The following is an 18,619-nucleotide window of genomic DNA, read 5'->3' on the forward strand; positions in this document are numbered from 1 at the left end:
ATTTCGTGCAATCTGAACCTTAATTCACGTTTTAAAAAGTATTTGCAGTTCACTCGACCAGGAACACACCGGAATCCAAGAATTTTAAAGGTAACCTACAAAAGTATTTTAAAACATTTTCTTTTTCAGGTGTTTAAAGGTTGCCTGAAAAATGTATTAGTCCTGGTCTACATTACAGGGTTTGAGTGACAGAAGCTGCCTTGCGTCAAACTCACTAAGGAAAGGTCTTCCCTTAAATTTGGCTCCCACAAATACAAGTGCCTCTCTATGCCGAGTCAGTACTATACCCCCATGTTCCCAAGCGACACAGAGTCACAGTTGATGCAATTAGGTTAACACAGTGTCAGCGTAGACACTGTGCTGCTTGCGTCAACTATTACTGGTTTTCAAGAACTGTCCCACACTGACAATACAATCGATACAAGAGCTCCTGGTAAGGATGCACACCACAGACCCAAGCAACCAAAATGTGTACACACACAAGCTATTTAGTATCTGCGGTAGCTATATGCTGACACAAGTTAACTCAACATTTTGTAGTGTAGACATGGCCTTAATCTTTAAGCTCAAATACCAGAAGTGTCATGGTCTTGCTGGAGAACCTGTGGGAGTTCTCAGGAATATTTATTTGTAAGATGTAAGGCATCAAGTGAAGGGGCCAGAGTAACAAAGCCTTCATTTATCCAAAATATTAGCCACTGTAGTTAATGACCTGTTAACAAAAACAGTGACAGAAAATCCCTTTCCCTCTTCTTTATCAACTTTCACTCTTTGCTCTTGCAATGCACCCTTTCACTATTTCTCCAGCAATAAGACTTTTCTGAACTGAAGTATTTTACAAAAGAGGCATTACCACCAATTCAGCTGAAAATATGGTAACATCAGAGGTAATTTTTTTTGTAAAATCCCTGGTGTACACAATGGCCATAGTCTTCCAGCCTAGATAGGGCTGGAATTTCAAACGTAATAACGAGAAGAGAAAAAGTCTAAAACTTTTCAAACTTCTGTCATAAAGAAGCAAAAAAGAAACAAACTCAAAGTTTGTGCTTCAAAGATGATCTACAAAGAGATCTTATTGTTATCAATTGTTTTTTCCAGGATCCATTCTACTGCTTAATACCCATTTTCTTACAACACTGCTTATTTGCCCAACCTTTTAACAAGCACAAATTCCCCAATTCCTGTAACAAGGTCAAAACCTTGCCTCCAAATCACATGATAAAGGCAAACAGAGCAAATCATTGATCAAGATATAAACATGACAACAAGGATTGCTGTATAGTGGCAATTCCCACCTTACTTGGTAGGAAGCCATTTTAAGGAACTTCAACGACTACTTTTAATAACTCAAATAGCTGTATGGTACTAAATAGATAAAGTAACTAAGAACTATGGGACCATCTTGACTTATTGAACCATCGTGGCATCTCAGTATAATTTTTCTTAGCATTTCTTACTGAAGACCAATCCAATTGATGCACAGGAAAGGTAATTTATTGTAAGAATGCACTGGAGGTGGGAAAATCTGTTTAAATTCTGTTGAAACATTTGATTAATTTAAGGGGACACGTAGTTGCTTCTGTGTTTGAATTGTTACAAAATCTAAAGTTACTAAATCTAAAAGATTAAACAAAACTTCTATCTCGTCTCCCCCAGTTTGTGTACTCCACATATATGTATACAGTGCTATCAGAGTCAATTTCACTATTTGCCTTGCATAACCAGTTTTCCTTTATTTGCTGTTTGAGAACCCTACACAACAGAATAAAAACTTAAATTAGGAAAATGATAGAGCAAAAATATGTTAGAGGGGCTCAAGAGCCAGATTTCAGAGTAGCAGCCGTGTTAGTCTGTATTCGCAAAAAGAAAAGGAGTACTTGTGGCACCTTAGAGACTAACAAATTTATTAGAGCATAAGCTTTCGTGAGCTACAGCTCACTCCAGACTAATTTTTAAAGCATGATTTCAAGTTACTAACCCTTTATCAGTGGTTAACCGACAACTTGCCTCAACAAATCTGAAAAATATTCTGCTTCATATATATATATATATATTTTTTTTTTTAACACACTGTCACTCACTAGTGTCCTCTGGGCATTAAATGCAGTGTACATCTTCCATTTGAATCAGTTTTTTAATCCTGCTCCTGCACTCTCTCCAAAATTATTAGCCTGAAGAAAAAAAAACTTGTCCTGCACAATATTATGGAATCTTTGGTCCCACGGTGCACAAACAGATTAAAAACATTTTAATTCCCTTATTTTAAGAGTAGTTGCCATTAAAACGGTCTGATGTAGTCAGATTCCCATTAGATCGGGGTGGCCACCCTGAGCCTGAAGAGGAGCCAGAATTTACCAACATACATTGCTAAAGAGCCACAGTAATATAACAGCAGCCCCACATCAGCTTCCCCTCCCACCCATCAGCAGCTCCACTGATCAGCACCTCCCTCTCCCTCCCTACACCTACTGATCAGCTGTTTTCTAGCATGCAGGAGACTCTGGGAGGGAGGGGGAGGAGCGAGGGCATGACAGACTATGGGAACGGGGCAGGAAGGGGTGGAGTGGGGTCAGTGACTGTGGCAGAGCCAGGGGTGAACAGTGAACGCCCCTGGCCCACTGGAAAGTTGGCACCTGTAACTCCAGCCCCGGAGTCGGAGTCTATACAAGGAGCTGCACATTAACTTCTGAAGAGCTAAATGTTGCTCTGGAGCCACAGGTTAGCCACCCTTGCATTAGATCATTACCATCCCACTTCTCTGGGCAGAAACTGACAAAGTATTTTGCATTGGAAAATAATCTCAAATTGCCACTAAACTGAAAGCTACCTAGTACCGGTACATTGGTAGTAATGTAATGTGCTTATATAAATAAGCGTGAAAAATTAATGCTGTCAGTTATAACATTTTCATCTATTTCTTCCCAAATACCAAAAGTCAGCATTCTGTTTTAATGTTAATTTAACCCTCAAACAAGAAAACAGTAGTTTCAAGGTTAAAACTGTAGACTCAATGACTTGAAGATACTTTCATAGAAAGTTACCCCAAAATACATAGCCTAATATTGTCACCTATTCTAAAATGCAGCTTCAAAATGGTTGATGTAGTGCCAAGTCAATATTAGATAGCCTTTGTAAATAAATTTTTAAAAAAGTAGTCTTATCCTGAATCCCAACTTTTTGGAACTAATTTCTACATGTTAGCAAGACCTGAAAAGTCAATTTTTACTTACCTGCCAAGCCTCAAGTTTAATGTTTTGGTTCCCTTCAAAGAGCATAGTCCATAACAAAGGAATCAAAGCAGATCAGGGATTGAAAGAAAATGCCTCCCCTTTGGGTGTTTGTGATGTCATCTGCTGAAGATAATGAACTCTGACCTTGGCACATAAAATGTCTACAGACTTGTAGGTTACTGAATCAGGTACGTACAATTACAGCGCTCTGAGGTCCTGGACTTGCATTTTGCAGCCCTGGACTAGTGCCAAGCATATACTATAAGGAAGCATGGAGTTTCAAAGTCTCATCTGTTGCACCACAAAAATCTAGAAGCTGATGTCTGGATGAGCTTGCCATTTAAAAGCTGGGGATCCCAGCTCTTCAACCACTAAAGCTAGAGATGGCTGCTTTGTCACTGGTGAGACAGATCTTAAATTCACCTCATTTGTTTCTGATCTTTATTTTCTTATGCTTCAATTTTAGCATCAATTCTCCCGAGAGCCTGGAAAGCATCTCAGAATCCAAAATTACAGATAAAGGATTAATCTAACTGCTGAAAATCAAGTCACAACTGTAAACAGAACAAATTTTGAGGCATATCTTGCAGCCTGGTTTGGCTACACTAGTCAAAAATGGTTACCATTTCCAACAACTAACCCTGGACAAGAAAGATTTGAACCCCTGGACATACTTATATTATTAGTCATGTTTATTACAACAGTGCCTAAGAACTATCTAAAAATGCAGCCCCATTTTGTTAAGCACTGTAGACAGTCCCCTACACCCCAAAGATCTTGCAATCTAAATAGACTTCTTGGTACAAAATTACTTTTAAAAATGTGCTAAGGCTCCAAGTAAAATATCAGGTTAAGTATAGACTATGCATCTGAAAGTTTGTCTTGATTTATACTTGACAAATTCCTCGGCCCTACAGAAGTCTGAGTTCAGGATGCATTTCATTTGCATGAGTTGGTGACAAAGCATACCAGGGAGTCTCCCAGCTGCATTTTAATTTAAGTTATATCATCCACTGTTACAGTGGAAACAAGTTTTCGTGGCAGGTTTACCAGAAACTATTTTGAAAGCGTTTTAAGAGTATCATTTTAATTCAAATCTACACTTCTACTTATAACAGTTTTGAATGTAAGAGGAGTTGTTCTTGAGTGTGAGCAATAAATTAAGACAAGCACCACATTATGCTCCTGTTAGATAACCAAACTAGTAAGTCAAGCCACCAAACCTCCTCCACAGTAAGTGTCAAGTTACTGTAACATTTAAGAAAAAAAAATATGACAAACCCTAACCACTGTATCCAAAATTGAGATTTTCAGTGTATGATTTAAGGGCACTATGAGATTCTGGCTTGTTGGAAAGCAGAAGAGTGACAAGGAGAAAAATAATCCATCCAGTCTCAAAATATTTAAAATGCCATAATGCTTGCAAGTACAGATCAACACCAATTTAGAGCTTAAGCTATTTATCTTTAATCATGCTTGTCATTAAGACCCCAACAATTTGGGAGCTTGGATGCTGCACTATAACACTAAACCTTTGTTCCACAGGAACATCACAACTGAAATTAAGATTTACAAAAAGAAAAGGAGTACTTGTGGCACCTTAGAGACTAACAAATTTATTAGAGCATAAGCTTTCGTGAGCTACAGCTCACTTCATCGGATGCATTTGAAGTGAGCTGTAGCTCACGAAAGCTTATGCTCTAATAAATTTGTTAGTCTCTAAGGTGCCACAAGTACTCCTTTTCTTTTTGCGAATACAGACTAACACGGCTGCTACTCTGAAACCTAAGATTTATAAGTTACCTAAACCCCTCCCTCTGCCACTAACCTTCCTCTCGGGAAAGGTTGAACTGCCATCACCCCAACATTTTTTTTGAGTTAGCTGTAAATTTACTCCACCCTGCTGGATTGTGCAAGGACGAAATTCTCAATACATCACACAGTCCTCCGCCTCCAGTAAAGCAAGAGATGAGGTAAAAAGCCATTCCTCTACATTATGGAAGTAGTGGGTTTGCAGGGGGAAGGGGAAAGCTAGAGGAGCAGCTGCTCCTGTGCAGTGTGAGTTGACGGGAGTGTGGACGCGTGTGTGTGTGTGTGTGTGTGTGTGTGATGTTATTGCAGAAACCAAGAGACCCGGAAAGAGCCTGAACTAGGCAAACCCGCCGCCATCTTACAATGCGGGAAAGAAGTTACACGCCAGGGAAGAGAAACCAATTTGGCCGGGAGGTGGATTCCCCCCTCGGGAAGGAGCGGCCCAGCACTGACTGTCCCTGCGATGTAAACACAGCCACAGCACAGCCGGGGAATCAGTAACAGCAGCGGAAGCGATGGAGGCGAGAAGCCGACACCATCTCCGCGCCGGGTGACACTGACATTTAGAGCCCCTGCCCTGGCCCTCCGGACAGCCCACAGCGTCCCCCGAGGCCCCGCGACCTTCCCGGTGACTGCGACAAAAAGGGCTCCCGGGCGACACCACCCGCCCTCCCCACGTCGCCCCGCACAGCCAGCCCGAGCCCCGGAAGGAGATCAGCCACCCCCCTGCCCGACAGGCTCCCTGCTCCTCACCGCAGACGAGGGTCACCCGCCCCGGCCGCACGCCCCCCTCACTCCCCACCCCAGCCGGGGGCACCGCGCACACAGCAAGCAACGCTGCCCCCCTTCCCCTCCGCGCGGGACCCAATAACCCCGAGCGACAGCAACACCGCCCCAGGGACAAGCCCCCGCCGGGGCCTGACACGCAGCCCCGGCGTCGGGGGTGGGTGGGGGGGGGTCAGCAGCGCCGTCTCCTCGGCCCGCCCCTCGCTCACCTTGTTGATGCGTTTGAGCGCCATTGTGTGTGTGTGTGTGTGTGTGCGCGCGCCGCCGCCGCCGCCCGCCGGGCCTGTCTCTGCGCCGCGGTGACTCCGGGCTCCGCTCGCGCTGAGGGGGGAGGGGGGATAGTTGCGTCTCTCCTTCCTCCGGAAACAGCCAGGGGCGCCCGCCCGCACGGAGCGCAGCCGCCCACAGCCTCCTCCCGACGGGCGGGTCCGGCCCCTACTCCGGAGATCGCTGGCTGCTACTGCCGCCGCCTCTCCCGCCCGGGAGAGGACAGACGATGAGCTGAGCTGAGCTGAGCTGAGCCTCCGCCGCCACGGAAGAAATCGAGCTCAGCCCCCCTGCACACCCGCCGCCGGTGGCGAGGCCGAGGAAGAAAGGAGGGGACAGCAAGCACCGCCCCCCGCTCCCGGGGCGGGTCACTGAGGAGCCTCGCCTGCACCCCCCCCCCGACTGGAGCGGGGGAGGGACGTGCTAACCGCCGCCGCCTGGGAATCCGCGCACGCGCTCCCGAGACTGACGGGGGAAAGTCCGGGGGGCAGGCTCAGGCTCGTGCAAGTTGCGCGCATGCGCCTTCTAGTGCTACGGCGGCGGGGGGAAGAGAGTAAGCGCACGCGTTCCTGTTCTGGGGTGGGGAAAGAGGCGCCGCTTGGCCAATCAGAAGCTTGTCGTTCGCTCTTCGCAGACAGTGTGAAACTGGAGCTTCCGGTGCATTAGGCAGGGCCCAATGGCCGCTTGAGGGGGCGGTTTGTCCGTCGCTCTGCGGGCTACGGAGCAGCCCACAGAGCGAAGGGTCTTGCCGGGCCTTCGATTCTCCTGCGTCCCCGCCCCGAAGGGGTTCGTCTGTGCGTGTGCGCAAAATGGCCGGTGCGCCCGGATCTGCGTTCGTGTTTAGCTGACCGCGTACTGGTATCCCTCCGCTCAGCCGCTGCGAAGGGGAAACAAACCCCAGCGGGGCTAGAGGAGGAGTGGCAGGAATGCCCCTCCCCTTTCCTGTTTGTCTCCCTTTGTCCTGGGTGTGTTTCCGGGTCCGTGTACGTCCAGTGTAGACGCAGCACGTTTGCGCCTCGGTGGAGTCGAGGTTAGTCCTGTCCCCAGCTGGGTTCACCTGGCCCAGTTACAGGGAGGTATAGTTACGCTGCCTTGCTTCTGCTAGGATTGTTGGAGGTACAGACACATGTTCAGAAACAGACTTCAAAGGGAAACTGCAGAACTAAAATTCATTTGCAAATTTAACACCATTAATTTGGGCTTGAATAGGGACTGGGAGTGGCTGCCTCACTACAAAAGCAGCTTTGCCTCTCCTGGAATTGACACCTGCTCATCAATTATTGGATGTGGACTACATCCACCCTGATCGAATTTTCCCTGTCAACACTGGTTCTCCACTTGTGAAGTAACTCTCTTCTCTTCACGTGTCAGTATATAATGCCTGCATCTGTATTTTTCACTCCATGCATCTGAAGAAGTGGGTTTTTTACCCACGAAAGCTTATGCCCAAATAAATCTGTTAGTCTTTAAGGTGCCACCGGACTCCCTGTTTTTGTGGATACAGACTAACACAGCTACCCCCTGATTCAGAGACATCTTAGTTAGGGTTGCTAACTTTCTAATTGCACAAAAAATTGCAACAACACCCTTGTTCTGTCCTGAAGTCCTGCCCTTTCCCCAAGGCCCCACCCCGTGCTAACTCCATCTCCCCCTTTCCCCCATCCTCACTCATTTTCACCAGGTTGAGGTGCAGGAGGGGGGTGAGGCTGGAGATGAAGGGTTTGGGGTACAGGAGGGGGCTCTGGGCTGGGGCGAAGGCATTCAGCATGTGGGAGGGTGTTCTGAGCGGGGGTTGGGCCGTGGGACGGGGTGCTGGGTACAGGCTCCAGGAGGTAGTTTGGGTGCAGAAGGGGGCTAGGGATTTGGGGTGCAGACTCCGGACGGTGCTTACCTCAGGTGCCTTCCGAGAAGTGGCCACCATGTCCCTCTGGCTCCTAGGCGGAGGTGTGGCCAGGTGGCGCAACTCCTGCAGCCTCCATTGGCTGCAGTTCCCAGCTAATGGGAGTTGCGGAGCCAGCGCTCGGGGCGGGGGCAGCACGTGGTGCCCCAGTGGCTGCCCCTGTGCCTAGGAGCCAGAGGGACATGGCCACCGCTTCCTGGGAGCCGCGCAAAGCCGGGTAGGGAGCCTGCCAGTCCTGTGCCAACTGGACTTTTATTGGCCCAGTCAGCAATGCTGATTGGAGCTACCAGGGTCCCTTTTTGACCAGGTGTTCCGTTAAAAAAACAGACAGGTGGCAACCCCACCTTGCTTGCTGTGGCAACGGCTCTGTGGCTCCTGATCCTTGCATGGCCTTAGTCCTTCCGTGGCTCTCAATTCCCATTCTCCCTGGGCCATGTCTGACCCCCTCCCCATTCCTACCACTGCTCGGCAATTAAAAAGTTAAAGGTGACATTATTACACTTTATAATTAGCTCCTGAATGAGAATAGGCGTGGACAAATTGGAGAAAGTCCAGCAAAGAGCAACAAAAATGAATAAAGGTCTAGGAAACCTAACCTATGAGGGAAGATTGAAAAAATTGGGTTTGTTTGGTCGGGTGAAGAGAAGATTGAGAGGGAACATGATAACAGTTTTCAAGTATATAAGAGGTTGTTACAAAGAGGAGGGAGAAAAAATGTACTCCTTAGCCTCTGAAGATAGGACAAGAAGCAATGGGCTTAAGTTGCAGCAAGGGCAGTTTAGGTTACAATTTGTCAGGGTATTTAAACACTGGTATAAATTACCTAGGAGGTTGTGGAACCTCCATAATTGAAGATTTTTAAGAGCAGGTTAGACAAACGTGCCAGTGTGGGTCTAGGTAATACTTAGTGCTGCAATGAATGCATGGGACTGGACTAGACCTCTCTCTGGAGGTCCTTCCAGTCCTACAATTCTATGATGGAAGTTCACACATCAGGACTATTATTTCAGGCTGCCTGCAGACCAAGGCAGACAACACTTTGGAAGGCTACCTTTGTTAACCATGAGGACTAGAAATCTTATTTAAAAAACAGTTTAGATTTGGGAGAATCTGACTCTGCCCCTGCATTCACAAATGTGTCAAAAGGGCAATGTGTTTAACACTTCAGTGACTCTTAAGTAAATTAAGTCCTGATGTCTCCAAGAAACAAAATAGAGCTTGTTTTATCTTGGACTCCGTATGATCTTCAGAGAATGTGGTCAGGAGAAAGTCAAGACTCTGGAGAAGGCTAGGTGCAGAGAGAGGCTCCTCTGAGAATGGAACATGAGGTCCCTTTAGGGTGACCAGACTCCCAATATTAGGGGCTTCATCTTATAAAGGCAACTATGCCTCCCTCCAAAAAAGGTTTCAGAGTAGCAGCCGTGTTAGTCTGTATTTGCAAAAAGAAAAGGAGTACTTGTGGCACCTTAGAGACTAACAAATTTATTAGAGCATAAGCTTTCGTGAGCTACAGCTCACTTCATCGGATGCAGTGAGCTGTAGCTCACAAAAGCTTATGCTCTAAATAATTTGTTAGTCTCTAAGGTGCAACAAGTACTCCTTTTCTTTTTCCCTCCAAAAAAGTGTCTCAATATTTTGTACTTGCTATCTGGTCACCCTAGGGCCCTTGCAGCAAGAGCTGGGACGATTCTGGGAATGGAATAAGAAGCCCTCTGTAGGAGGTCAGGTATGATGCTGAGACTTGGCTTATTTATTTTACAAGAACATCATAATAGTAAAGCCAAAAATACAATTGTATGCCTGCCTCTTTAGGGGGAAGAGCTGTGGCTCAAGCAAATATTTAAGAGTCTTCACTCTTCCAAGATTTTGAAAATGACACCTACTTCAAGCCTTATGTCCATTTCTATTCTAGGAACCGGGTGGTACCTGGATCCTCAAGCACTTGGAGCCATTCTCTCTGGAATTAACTTGATTATCACACTGAGTTCCATGGACTACTGTAATTCTCCCAGAACACTTCTAAAAGACCCATGGAGCTGCTGCTTTTATCCTGGTGGAGTAACTGGTCAGTCTTAAACAGTGATGCTTCCTGTCTAAAGGTTTATAAAGCTTTTTTTAATATAGGTAACTCAGAACAAGGCTGCTTTCTAACTTTGTATTAGATGCTTATATTTGTGTAAATTCAATCATACTTAGATTTTTGAGGCAAGAACCTTACCCCATTTTGATGACGTAGCAAACATGTAAGAGGACAAAATCAAACTGCAAACTGACCTGGAGAGATTAGAGCAGTGGAGTTTTCAGGAAATTATGGGAGGTTTACTATTAACAACTGTGATGTCCAGGGAAAAGAAATAACCAGCTTAGATACATAATTAAACAATCATATCCATTTCAGGTTTCAGAGTAGCAGCCGTGTTAGTCTGTATTCGCAAAAAGAAAAGGAGTACTTGTGGCACCTTAGAGACTAACAAATTTATTTGAGCATAAGCTTTCGTGAGCTACAGCTCACTTCATCGGATGTATCCGATGAAGTGAGCTGTAAGCTCACGAAAGCTTATGCTCAAATAAATTTGTTAGTCTCTAAGGTGCCGCAAGATATCCATTTCAGTGATTTGAGTTTGTTTTCGTTATGTTGTCTTTCGTATTGCTCTGTTATTACTTTTCTGTGTACCCAAGGAGTCTAGTTACTGCAGAAGAGATGTGGGCCCAGGAGGGGAAATGTCCACAAGAAAATCTCAATCTTTAAAAATGTTTCCCAATATAAAAAAGTTTGAGAAGAACTGGGTTATAGGGCAAACACATTGAAAATAATATTCTGCCTTATAAAATTAAATGTTTTTTAATATGGGACTGATATGTGGCTCTTAAGGGATTTTAGCAAGTGTAGCCCTAAGAAAAAAAATGATGTTTTTCTGTGTGATAAATTTTACCCAGTCCGAGCATCTTCTTTGCTCTTACTCCTTTTGTTACCCAGATGCTTGCATCAGCACTATACCATATAATCATTATTACTGTATTCCAGAGATGTGGTCCAAACCACATCTTTCATTAATGTCTCTACAATGTTTTGGGCCATTACTATAGAATACCTTACTGTTACTTATAGCTCATTGTAATCCTGAAAGTGAATAATTTTGGAGAAATCAGTAAAATTCCAACTATCCATTTTTAAAAAATTTTCACTAATTAACAGTTTTTAGACACTTTTTTTAATGTGGAATTCTCAAAAATAGTTTTATTTTGAAATCTGAAATCTGATTAGGCATCTTTGAGGATGTCATGCTTTGCTATTTTACAATAAAATGGTTGAGAAATAAATTATAAATGAGTGAAAATATAGCATGCATCTCTGTAATTTTTCTTGCTAATTTAAGTGTGCAAGAATGGTTATCCTGGTAAACATCTTGTTTTTGTGTGCTGTTTCAAAGATCACACATCAAAATAAAAACGTATTTGAAAGTGTGATCTCATGTACTTGTGATAAAATAAAAATAACTACTGAGTGGTTTCATGTGTGGTCATTGGTTTGTAATAGATCATCATTTCTGTAAATAAGAATATATTGTCATGTTAGGTGAATATACATGATTAAATAAAAAATAGGTAGTTTGTATGCTCAATAGTTTTTATTTAAAAGCAATTAAATTAAATACATAATAGTATGTTAATGTAACATGATACTTGAGATTTTAATTCAAAAAAGGCAAGGACATTTAAAGTTATGTTACTGATTTATTTAGAGTTATAAAAAAATAAAAACAGGGCACTGCCCAAGGTTTTAGCTCCCCTGCCATAAATTACAAAAACATATAATAATAAACCACTTGCAGAACAAACTCTCTCCTACCATTCTGATTTCTCTCAAATCTTTTAGCAATGTTATATATATATATATTTATCAGCTTTGAAAATTATCATGAATATTCAGTAACTCTTTGATCTCAACAAGAATAATTAGGTTAGTAAAGACTAGTTGTGCAAGTAAGGGTTTGCAGGTTCAGGCCCTATTATGAAAGCCTGTGCAGAGTTTTGCAATGCTGACATAAAGTAATGAAGGTTTCAGAGTAGCAGCCGTGTTAGTCTGTATTTGCAAAAAGAAAAGGAGTACTTGTGGCACCTTAGAGACTAACAAATTTATTTGAGCATAAGCTTTCGTGAGCTACAGCTCACTTCATCGGATGCATTTGGTGGAAAAAACAGAGGGGAGATTGATATACACACACAGAGAACATGAAACAATGGGTTTATCATACACACTGTAAGGAGAGTGATCACTTAAGATAAGCCATCACCAGCAGCAGGGGGGGGAAAGGAGGAAAACCTTTCATGGTGACAAGCAAGGTAGGCTATTTCCAGCAGTTAACAAGAATATCTGAGGAACAGTGCGGGGTGGGGTGGGGGGGGGGAGAAATAACATGGGGAAATAGTTTTACTTTGTGTAATGACTCATCCATTCCCAGTCTCTATTCAAGCCTAAGTTAATTGTATCCAGTTTACAAATTAATTCCAATTCAGAAGTCTCTTGTTGGAGTCTGTTTTTGAAGCTTTTTTGTTGAAGGCTAGCCACTCTTAGGTCTGTAATCGAGTGACCAGAGAGATTGAAGTGTTCTCCAACTGGTTTTTGAATGTTTTTTTTGTAAAGAAGATAACACCATATGAAGTAATGGAAAATACTAGTGAGACAAGTTATGATTGCTGTAGGAACAATGAATATGGATTTCCTGATTTACATACATTTAGCATTTCAACCTTAATGTATTTGCCTGTAAATATTAGTGTTTTGAATTTGGTTAATTTTATTTAGACTGTTAAGATCAATCCTAAATAAATGGTGGTGGGATTTTCACATATGTAATTTAGCCAATCCCTGTACAGCTACGATTTGTTCATTTATATACCACCATAATATTTATTTAAAAGTTGCAAAAGAAGTAGTAGTTTTTTTCCTCAGACATTGAAACACTGAGTTCCTGGCCACAATGTCATATTTGTGAATCAGAGGCCTCTGAAATCATAGCTGGGAGATATGGCTTACTTGTTAAATAGTTTTCAGAGTAGCAGCCGTGTTAGTCTGTATTTGCAAAAAGAAAAGGAGTACTTGTGGCACCTTAGAGACTAACAAATTTATTAGAGCATAAGCTTTCGTGAGCTACAGCTCACTTCATCGGATGCATTTGGTGGAAAAAACACCAAATGCATCCAATGAAGTGAGCTGTAGCTCACGAAAGCTTACGTTCTAATAAATTTGTTAGTCTCTAAGGTGCCACAAGAACTCCTTTTCTTTTTGTTAAATAGTTGAGTACTAAAACTTTATATTACAGCACTGTTTTAAAAACAATTTATAAAGTACCACACATCCCTCATCAGGTATTTTCATAACATCTCAAACACAGTGGAATACTTTACCACTGTCAAACCTGTATTAAATATTGTGTAAGTTGAATTACATGTGTATGAAATATTTATGTAGTGATACAGTAACCGTTGTCTACATTTTGCTACTTTATTATCTTCTACAGATCCACACTAAGAGCCAAATTCTGAAATTCTTACTCCAGCAAAAGTCTAATTACATGACAAGTTTGAAGTTTTAAATCCAAACAGTTTTTGAGTCATGGAAAGGCATTTGAACAATTTTCTTGAAGTGCAAAAATCCATCAAGTTTTCACACACTACTAACTTAAAAACTATGGAAGAGATTTTCTTCAAAATTTCTATAGACACACAAAAAAAGAATTAAATTTCAAGAATACCTTCTCAACCATATCAAGCATTACAATAAAACTAGGAGCAATGGCCTAAAGCTAAGAAAGGAAAAAAGTTTAGACTAGACATGGGGAAGGGGGGAATCTTAAAAGTACAAGCCTAGAACAGATTTATAGTGGAGTTGGTTGGGGTATCCTCAGTTCAAATATTCAAAAACTTGTTATGTAAGACTGCAACGTGGGGATAAAAAATGCTGTAAAATGCAGTGAGGTATGGATCAGATGGGGCAGTCAGTGTTACGGGAGTAGCTGCGACTCCACATTCACATAGATTACAGCACCCAACTGCTCACTGGACCTCAGTTTTCCCTATAACGTCTGATCTTTGTTTTTTTTCAAATAGGCAAAAACTGATATTACTGTTAAATACCACAGTAGAATCTATAATCTGAGGACAATGCATCTGCACTTGATCCAATGACCATTTAAATCAGGAGGAGACATCATGGAAAAAAAATATATACCTGTGAAGTAAAGTGAATAATTTAGTTCTTTGTAGACAGAAATCATACTATTCTTCCATTATATGTGGCACTAGAGAGATAAATTAGATTAGCGAAGGTTTTTGTGATTCAGGAGGTTTAAAATCTTGGTAGTATATTAATACTTGACACTGAGACCCAGATTCAGCAAAGCACAGGCTTAACTTTAAGCACACAAGTAGTCCCATGGAAATGGTTAAATGCTTTTCTGAATGGATGCCTTATATAGCATCTTCCATTTGATGATCTCAAAGTACTTTACTAACTTTAATGAGGTAGGTACTCCAAGTATTGTTATCCCCATTTTAGCGACAGAGACTGGAATTACAGAGCGGTTATGTGACTTGCCCAAGGTAAAACAGGAAGTCTGTAACAAAACCAGGAATAAAACACAAAATGGTGGTGGTGGGGAACACTCTACTTTGCGATTATACTTCAGGTTGCTTTGGCACTACCAAAATAAATATCAGGGATATCAGGGTCCAATTCACAAGTATGTGCTGGACTAAAACTGAAGTAACAAATTAATTCAATGGAGTTACATGCCTCTAGCTTTCATCCAGATCATACCACTCGATCCATTGTCTACAGCCAAGCGCTACGATATAACCGCATTTGCTCCAACCCCTCAGACAGAGACAAACACCTACAAGATCTCTATCATGCATTCCTACAACTACAATACCCACCTGCTGAAGTGAAGAAACAGATTGACAGAGCCAGAAGAGTACCCAGAAGTCACCTACTACAGGACAGGCCCAACAAAGAAAACAACAGAACGCCACTAGCCATCACCTTCAGCCCCCAACTAAAACCCCTCCAACGCATCATCAAGGATCTACAACCTATCCTGAAGGACGAGCCATCGCTCTCTCAGATCTTGGGAGACAGACCAGTCCTTGCTTACAGACAGCCCCCCAATCTGAAGCAAATACTCACCAGCAACCACACACCACACAACAGAACCACTAACCCAGGAACCTATCCTTGCAACAAAGCCCGTTGCCAACTCTGTCCACATATCTATTCAGGGGATACCATCATAGGGCCTAATCACATCAGCCACACTATCAGAGGCTCCTTCACCTGCGCATCTACCAATGTGATATATGCCATCATGTGCCAGCAATGCCCCTCTGCCATGTACATTGGCCAAACTGGACAGTCTCTACGTAAAAGAATGAATGGACACAAATCAGACGTCAAGAATTATAACATTCAAAAACCAGTTGGAGAACACTTCAATCTCTCTGGTCACTCGATCACAGACCTAAGAGTGGCTATACTTCAACAAAAAAGCTTCAAAAACAGACTCCAACGAGAGACTGCTGAATTGGAATTAATTTGCAAACTGGATACAATTAACTTAGGCTTGAATAGAGACTGGGAATGGATGAGTCATTACACAAAGTAAAACTATTTCCCCATGGTATTTCTCCCTCCCACCCCACCCCCCACTGTTCCTCTGATATTCTTGTTAACTGCTGGAATTAGCCTACCTGCTTGTCACCATGAAAGGTTTTCCTCCTTCCCCCCCCTGCTGTTGGTGATGGCTTATCTTAAGTGATCACTCTCCTTACAGTGTGTATGATAAACCCATTGTTTCATGTTCTCTGTGTGTGTGTATATAAATCTCTACTCTGTTTTTTCCACCAAATGCATCCGATGAAGTGAGCTGTAGCTCACGAAAGCTTATGCTCTAATAAATTTGTTAGTCTCTAAGGTGCCACAAGTACTCCTTTTCTTACTGGTAGAAAACAAACAATACTGTGGTGAATCAGGCCCTCTAAAGATTTTTGAAATGTCTTTAACAATATTATAACGTCTCACACTATAAACCTGACATTATTTAAAAACTGTAATTTTCACCATTTGTTATTAAGTATTTCCATTTCATTTAATTTGGACACATTTGGTATGGTTCTCATTTACACTAAGGCTACTTTTTACCTCTCTGGCAGCATAAAGGGGCCTTTACACTCTTAGTGCACATGAGAATTAGTCCTTAAACTTAGATTGGTGAATGTCAGTTTTTTCTAGTTAGTTTCATTCTCTAATCCTCTTGCACTTAGAACAGTGCTTTCAGTTTTTGTTTCCAATGCTTCAGGAGAATATTTAAATTAAAAAACTATCTTGTTTTCACTGAAATGAAACTATTATGAAACATTTGTATTCATAACAGGTTTTATAAACTCTGATCTGCTGAGGTAGTACTCAAGTGCATTGCAAAATTGACTCCTTGAGTGTTTTCTGGTCAGAGAATTTCAGGATTTTATTCTAACTGCATTTACACTGATTTTATTCCAATATAAAGCCACTGACTTCAGTTGAGTTATTCCTGATTTAAGAACCAGGCCCAATGTGTCCAAAGAGTTCCATAGAGCTTTCAGGCCAGATTATGCTCTCAACTACACCAGCATAAATCTGGAATAAATTCAATTATTTCAGTGGAGTTAGTGACGGTTTACACTAGTGCAACAGAGATCAGAATTTGACCTTGCATTCACACTAGTGTAAATCCAGAATAAACCCATTGAAGTGAAGGGAGTTATACAAAAGTAAAACCAATGAGAGATCAGAATGAGGCCCTTTGCCTTTATATCCACCGGTTCCAAATCAGCATTCCTCAGCTTGGTACTTGATTCAGTTTAATGAAGCATTTGTGATATTTAGTATCTTGTTCTGCCTTAATCTAGGCTTATTGCAATTTGCTTTAGAGTGTGAGGATAATTTCATTGGTAGTTTATTCAAATGCTTCTTACCAGGTTCATGGATCCTACAGGCCCGGTGGTCTCAAACAGCTCTGTAATAGCCCCCAGGAGAACTGCCTTCAGAGGTCAATCCTCAAGGGTTGCACTCTTTCTCTGTGGTAAGTCCCGTGGCTTCACTGGCTCCGGGGACTGAACCTCAGAGCCTTCAGCACCCTTCCTTCACACCGTGAGATCCCCTCAGCAAGTCCACCTAAATTGGACACATGGGGGAGAGTTACATACAAAGGGAGCAATGCACCCCAACTTAATCTGGAGTGCCTCTCAGCCAGCATTATAAAAACAGTTTTGTTTTGTTTTTTGGTTTGTTTTTAAAATATACGGAACATAGCGTAGGAAGCCCTTAGGTTAGCGTAGGAAACAGGAAGCTAGAGTGAAGTCCAGCCGGGTCTGTACAGAACCCAGGGCTCTCTCTCAGCCCACAGTCGAGAAGTGTCTCTGCTTCCAGCAACCCACACTATACAATCCCCCACCTGGCCCCTCCTCAGTCCTTTGTTCTTCTTCCTGGCAAACTTGTCAACGGGCTAGCCACCTTAGTTTTTTGTTCTCCAGCTAGTCCAAAGTGGCCGGCTTCCTGAATGACCTTCCATGGTCATTAGTTGATAGGTACCAAATATCTGGGCCTTTGTCTTCTGTGAGATCACAGATGAGTAACAAGGGGGTTAATCGCTTCCTCGGGGGCAGTGCTGCCAGACCTGGCACTGGGAGTGAGAGTCTGTATCAGGAATCTCTAGAGCACTATTATTAAACCAACAGCTTTCAGAGTAGCAGCCGTGTTAGTCTGTATTCGCAAAAAGAAAAGGAGTACTTGTGGCACCTTAGAGACTAACAAATTTATTTGAGCATAAGCTTTCGTGAGCTACAGCTCACTTCATCGAATGCATCCGATGAAGTGAGCTGTAGCTCACGAAAGCTTATGCTCAAATAAATTTGTTAGTCTCTAAGGTGCCACAAGTACTCCTTTTCTTTAAATCAACAGCGAAACATAAAATGACTTATCCTAATAGCACAATGCTACTGGTCATACTTATCCAGCAGTAACTTTGAACTGAATTTAGTTGTGTTGTGGAGATCATATACTCAGACTTCAACAGAGAAAGCTAATACTTGCTTGCGCTATTAGCCATTCAAATCACACTGCACTGCAGGAACTGGCATTCTCACCTTTGATGTCCCATATAATGCGACAATAATTGGCATTTTACTTCACAGGGAACTTTAAAATTAAATAATGGTACATATTATTGGTATGGTACAGTAGGTACTAAGGTATTTTATAAACAGAGCACCTACTTTCAAAACATAACAGTTGCATTGTGAACAATGCACAATGAACAATAGCCAGACTAAATAGTAATATACTCTTGCTCAGTTTTTTCAGGTAGTAATTCTTCCCTTATTATATTCTAAAATAATGTAACAGTAATTTTATAATTTGCTACTTAGAATATATCCATTATTTATATTATAAATAATAACGTACAATAGTTTTTTGCTATAGCCTCTCAGTTATGGTGTTCAGTAAGGAATATTGGATATTTGCAATAAACATTAGTGGAAATCACTGGATACATTCATTTATAAGAATGTCAGAGATTCTTTTACT

The 18,619-nt window shown here is 42.2% G+C and overlaps 1 protein-coding gene and 1 long non-coding RNA gene across 5 annotated transcripts in view; one reads left to right on the forward strand and one right to left on the reverse strand.

The window, feature by feature from the left end:
- UBE2D3 (ubiquitin conjugating enzyme E2 D3) overlaps positions 1 to 7,040 on the reverse strand; it is a 29,839-nt gene extending 22,799 nt beyond the window's left edge. Inside the window, exon 1 of the mRNA XM_038399897.2 lies at positions 6,038 to 7,040. Coding sequence (XP_038255825.1) covers positions 6,038 to 6,061 — 24 coding nt within the window. The 5' untranslated portion in view covers positions 6,062 to 7,040. The remainder of the gene's footprint in view (positions 1 to 6,037) is intronic.
- LOC122459830 lies at positions 6,992 to 12,762 on the forward strand. 4 transcript variants are annotated; one of them, XR_006280777.1, is made up of 4 exons: positions 6,992 to 7,125; positions 9,908 to 10,393; positions 10,607 to 12,054; positions 12,644 to 12,762. It is a non-coding gene; the product is annotated as an uncharacterized LOC122459830 (long non-coding RNA). The 4 variants fall into 4 exon arrangements; XR_006280779.1 differs by lacking the exon at positions 6,992 to 7,125 and adding exons at positions 8,654 to 9,399; positions 9,619 to 9,721 and having other exon boundaries at positions 9,908 to 12,054; XR_006280776.1 differs by having other exon boundaries at positions 9,908 to 12,054.
- The last annotated feature ends 5,857 nt before the right edge of the window (positions 12,763 to 18,619 follow it).

The sequence above is a fragment of the Dermochelys coriacea genome, chromosome 4 (genome assembly GCF_009764565.3).
Source record: "Dermochelys coriacea isolate rDerCor1 chromosome 4, rDerCor1.pri.v4, whole genome shotgun sequence".
Classification (NCBI taxonomy): Eukaryota; Metazoa; Chordata; order Testudines; family Dermochelyidae; genus Dermochelys; species Dermochelys coriacea.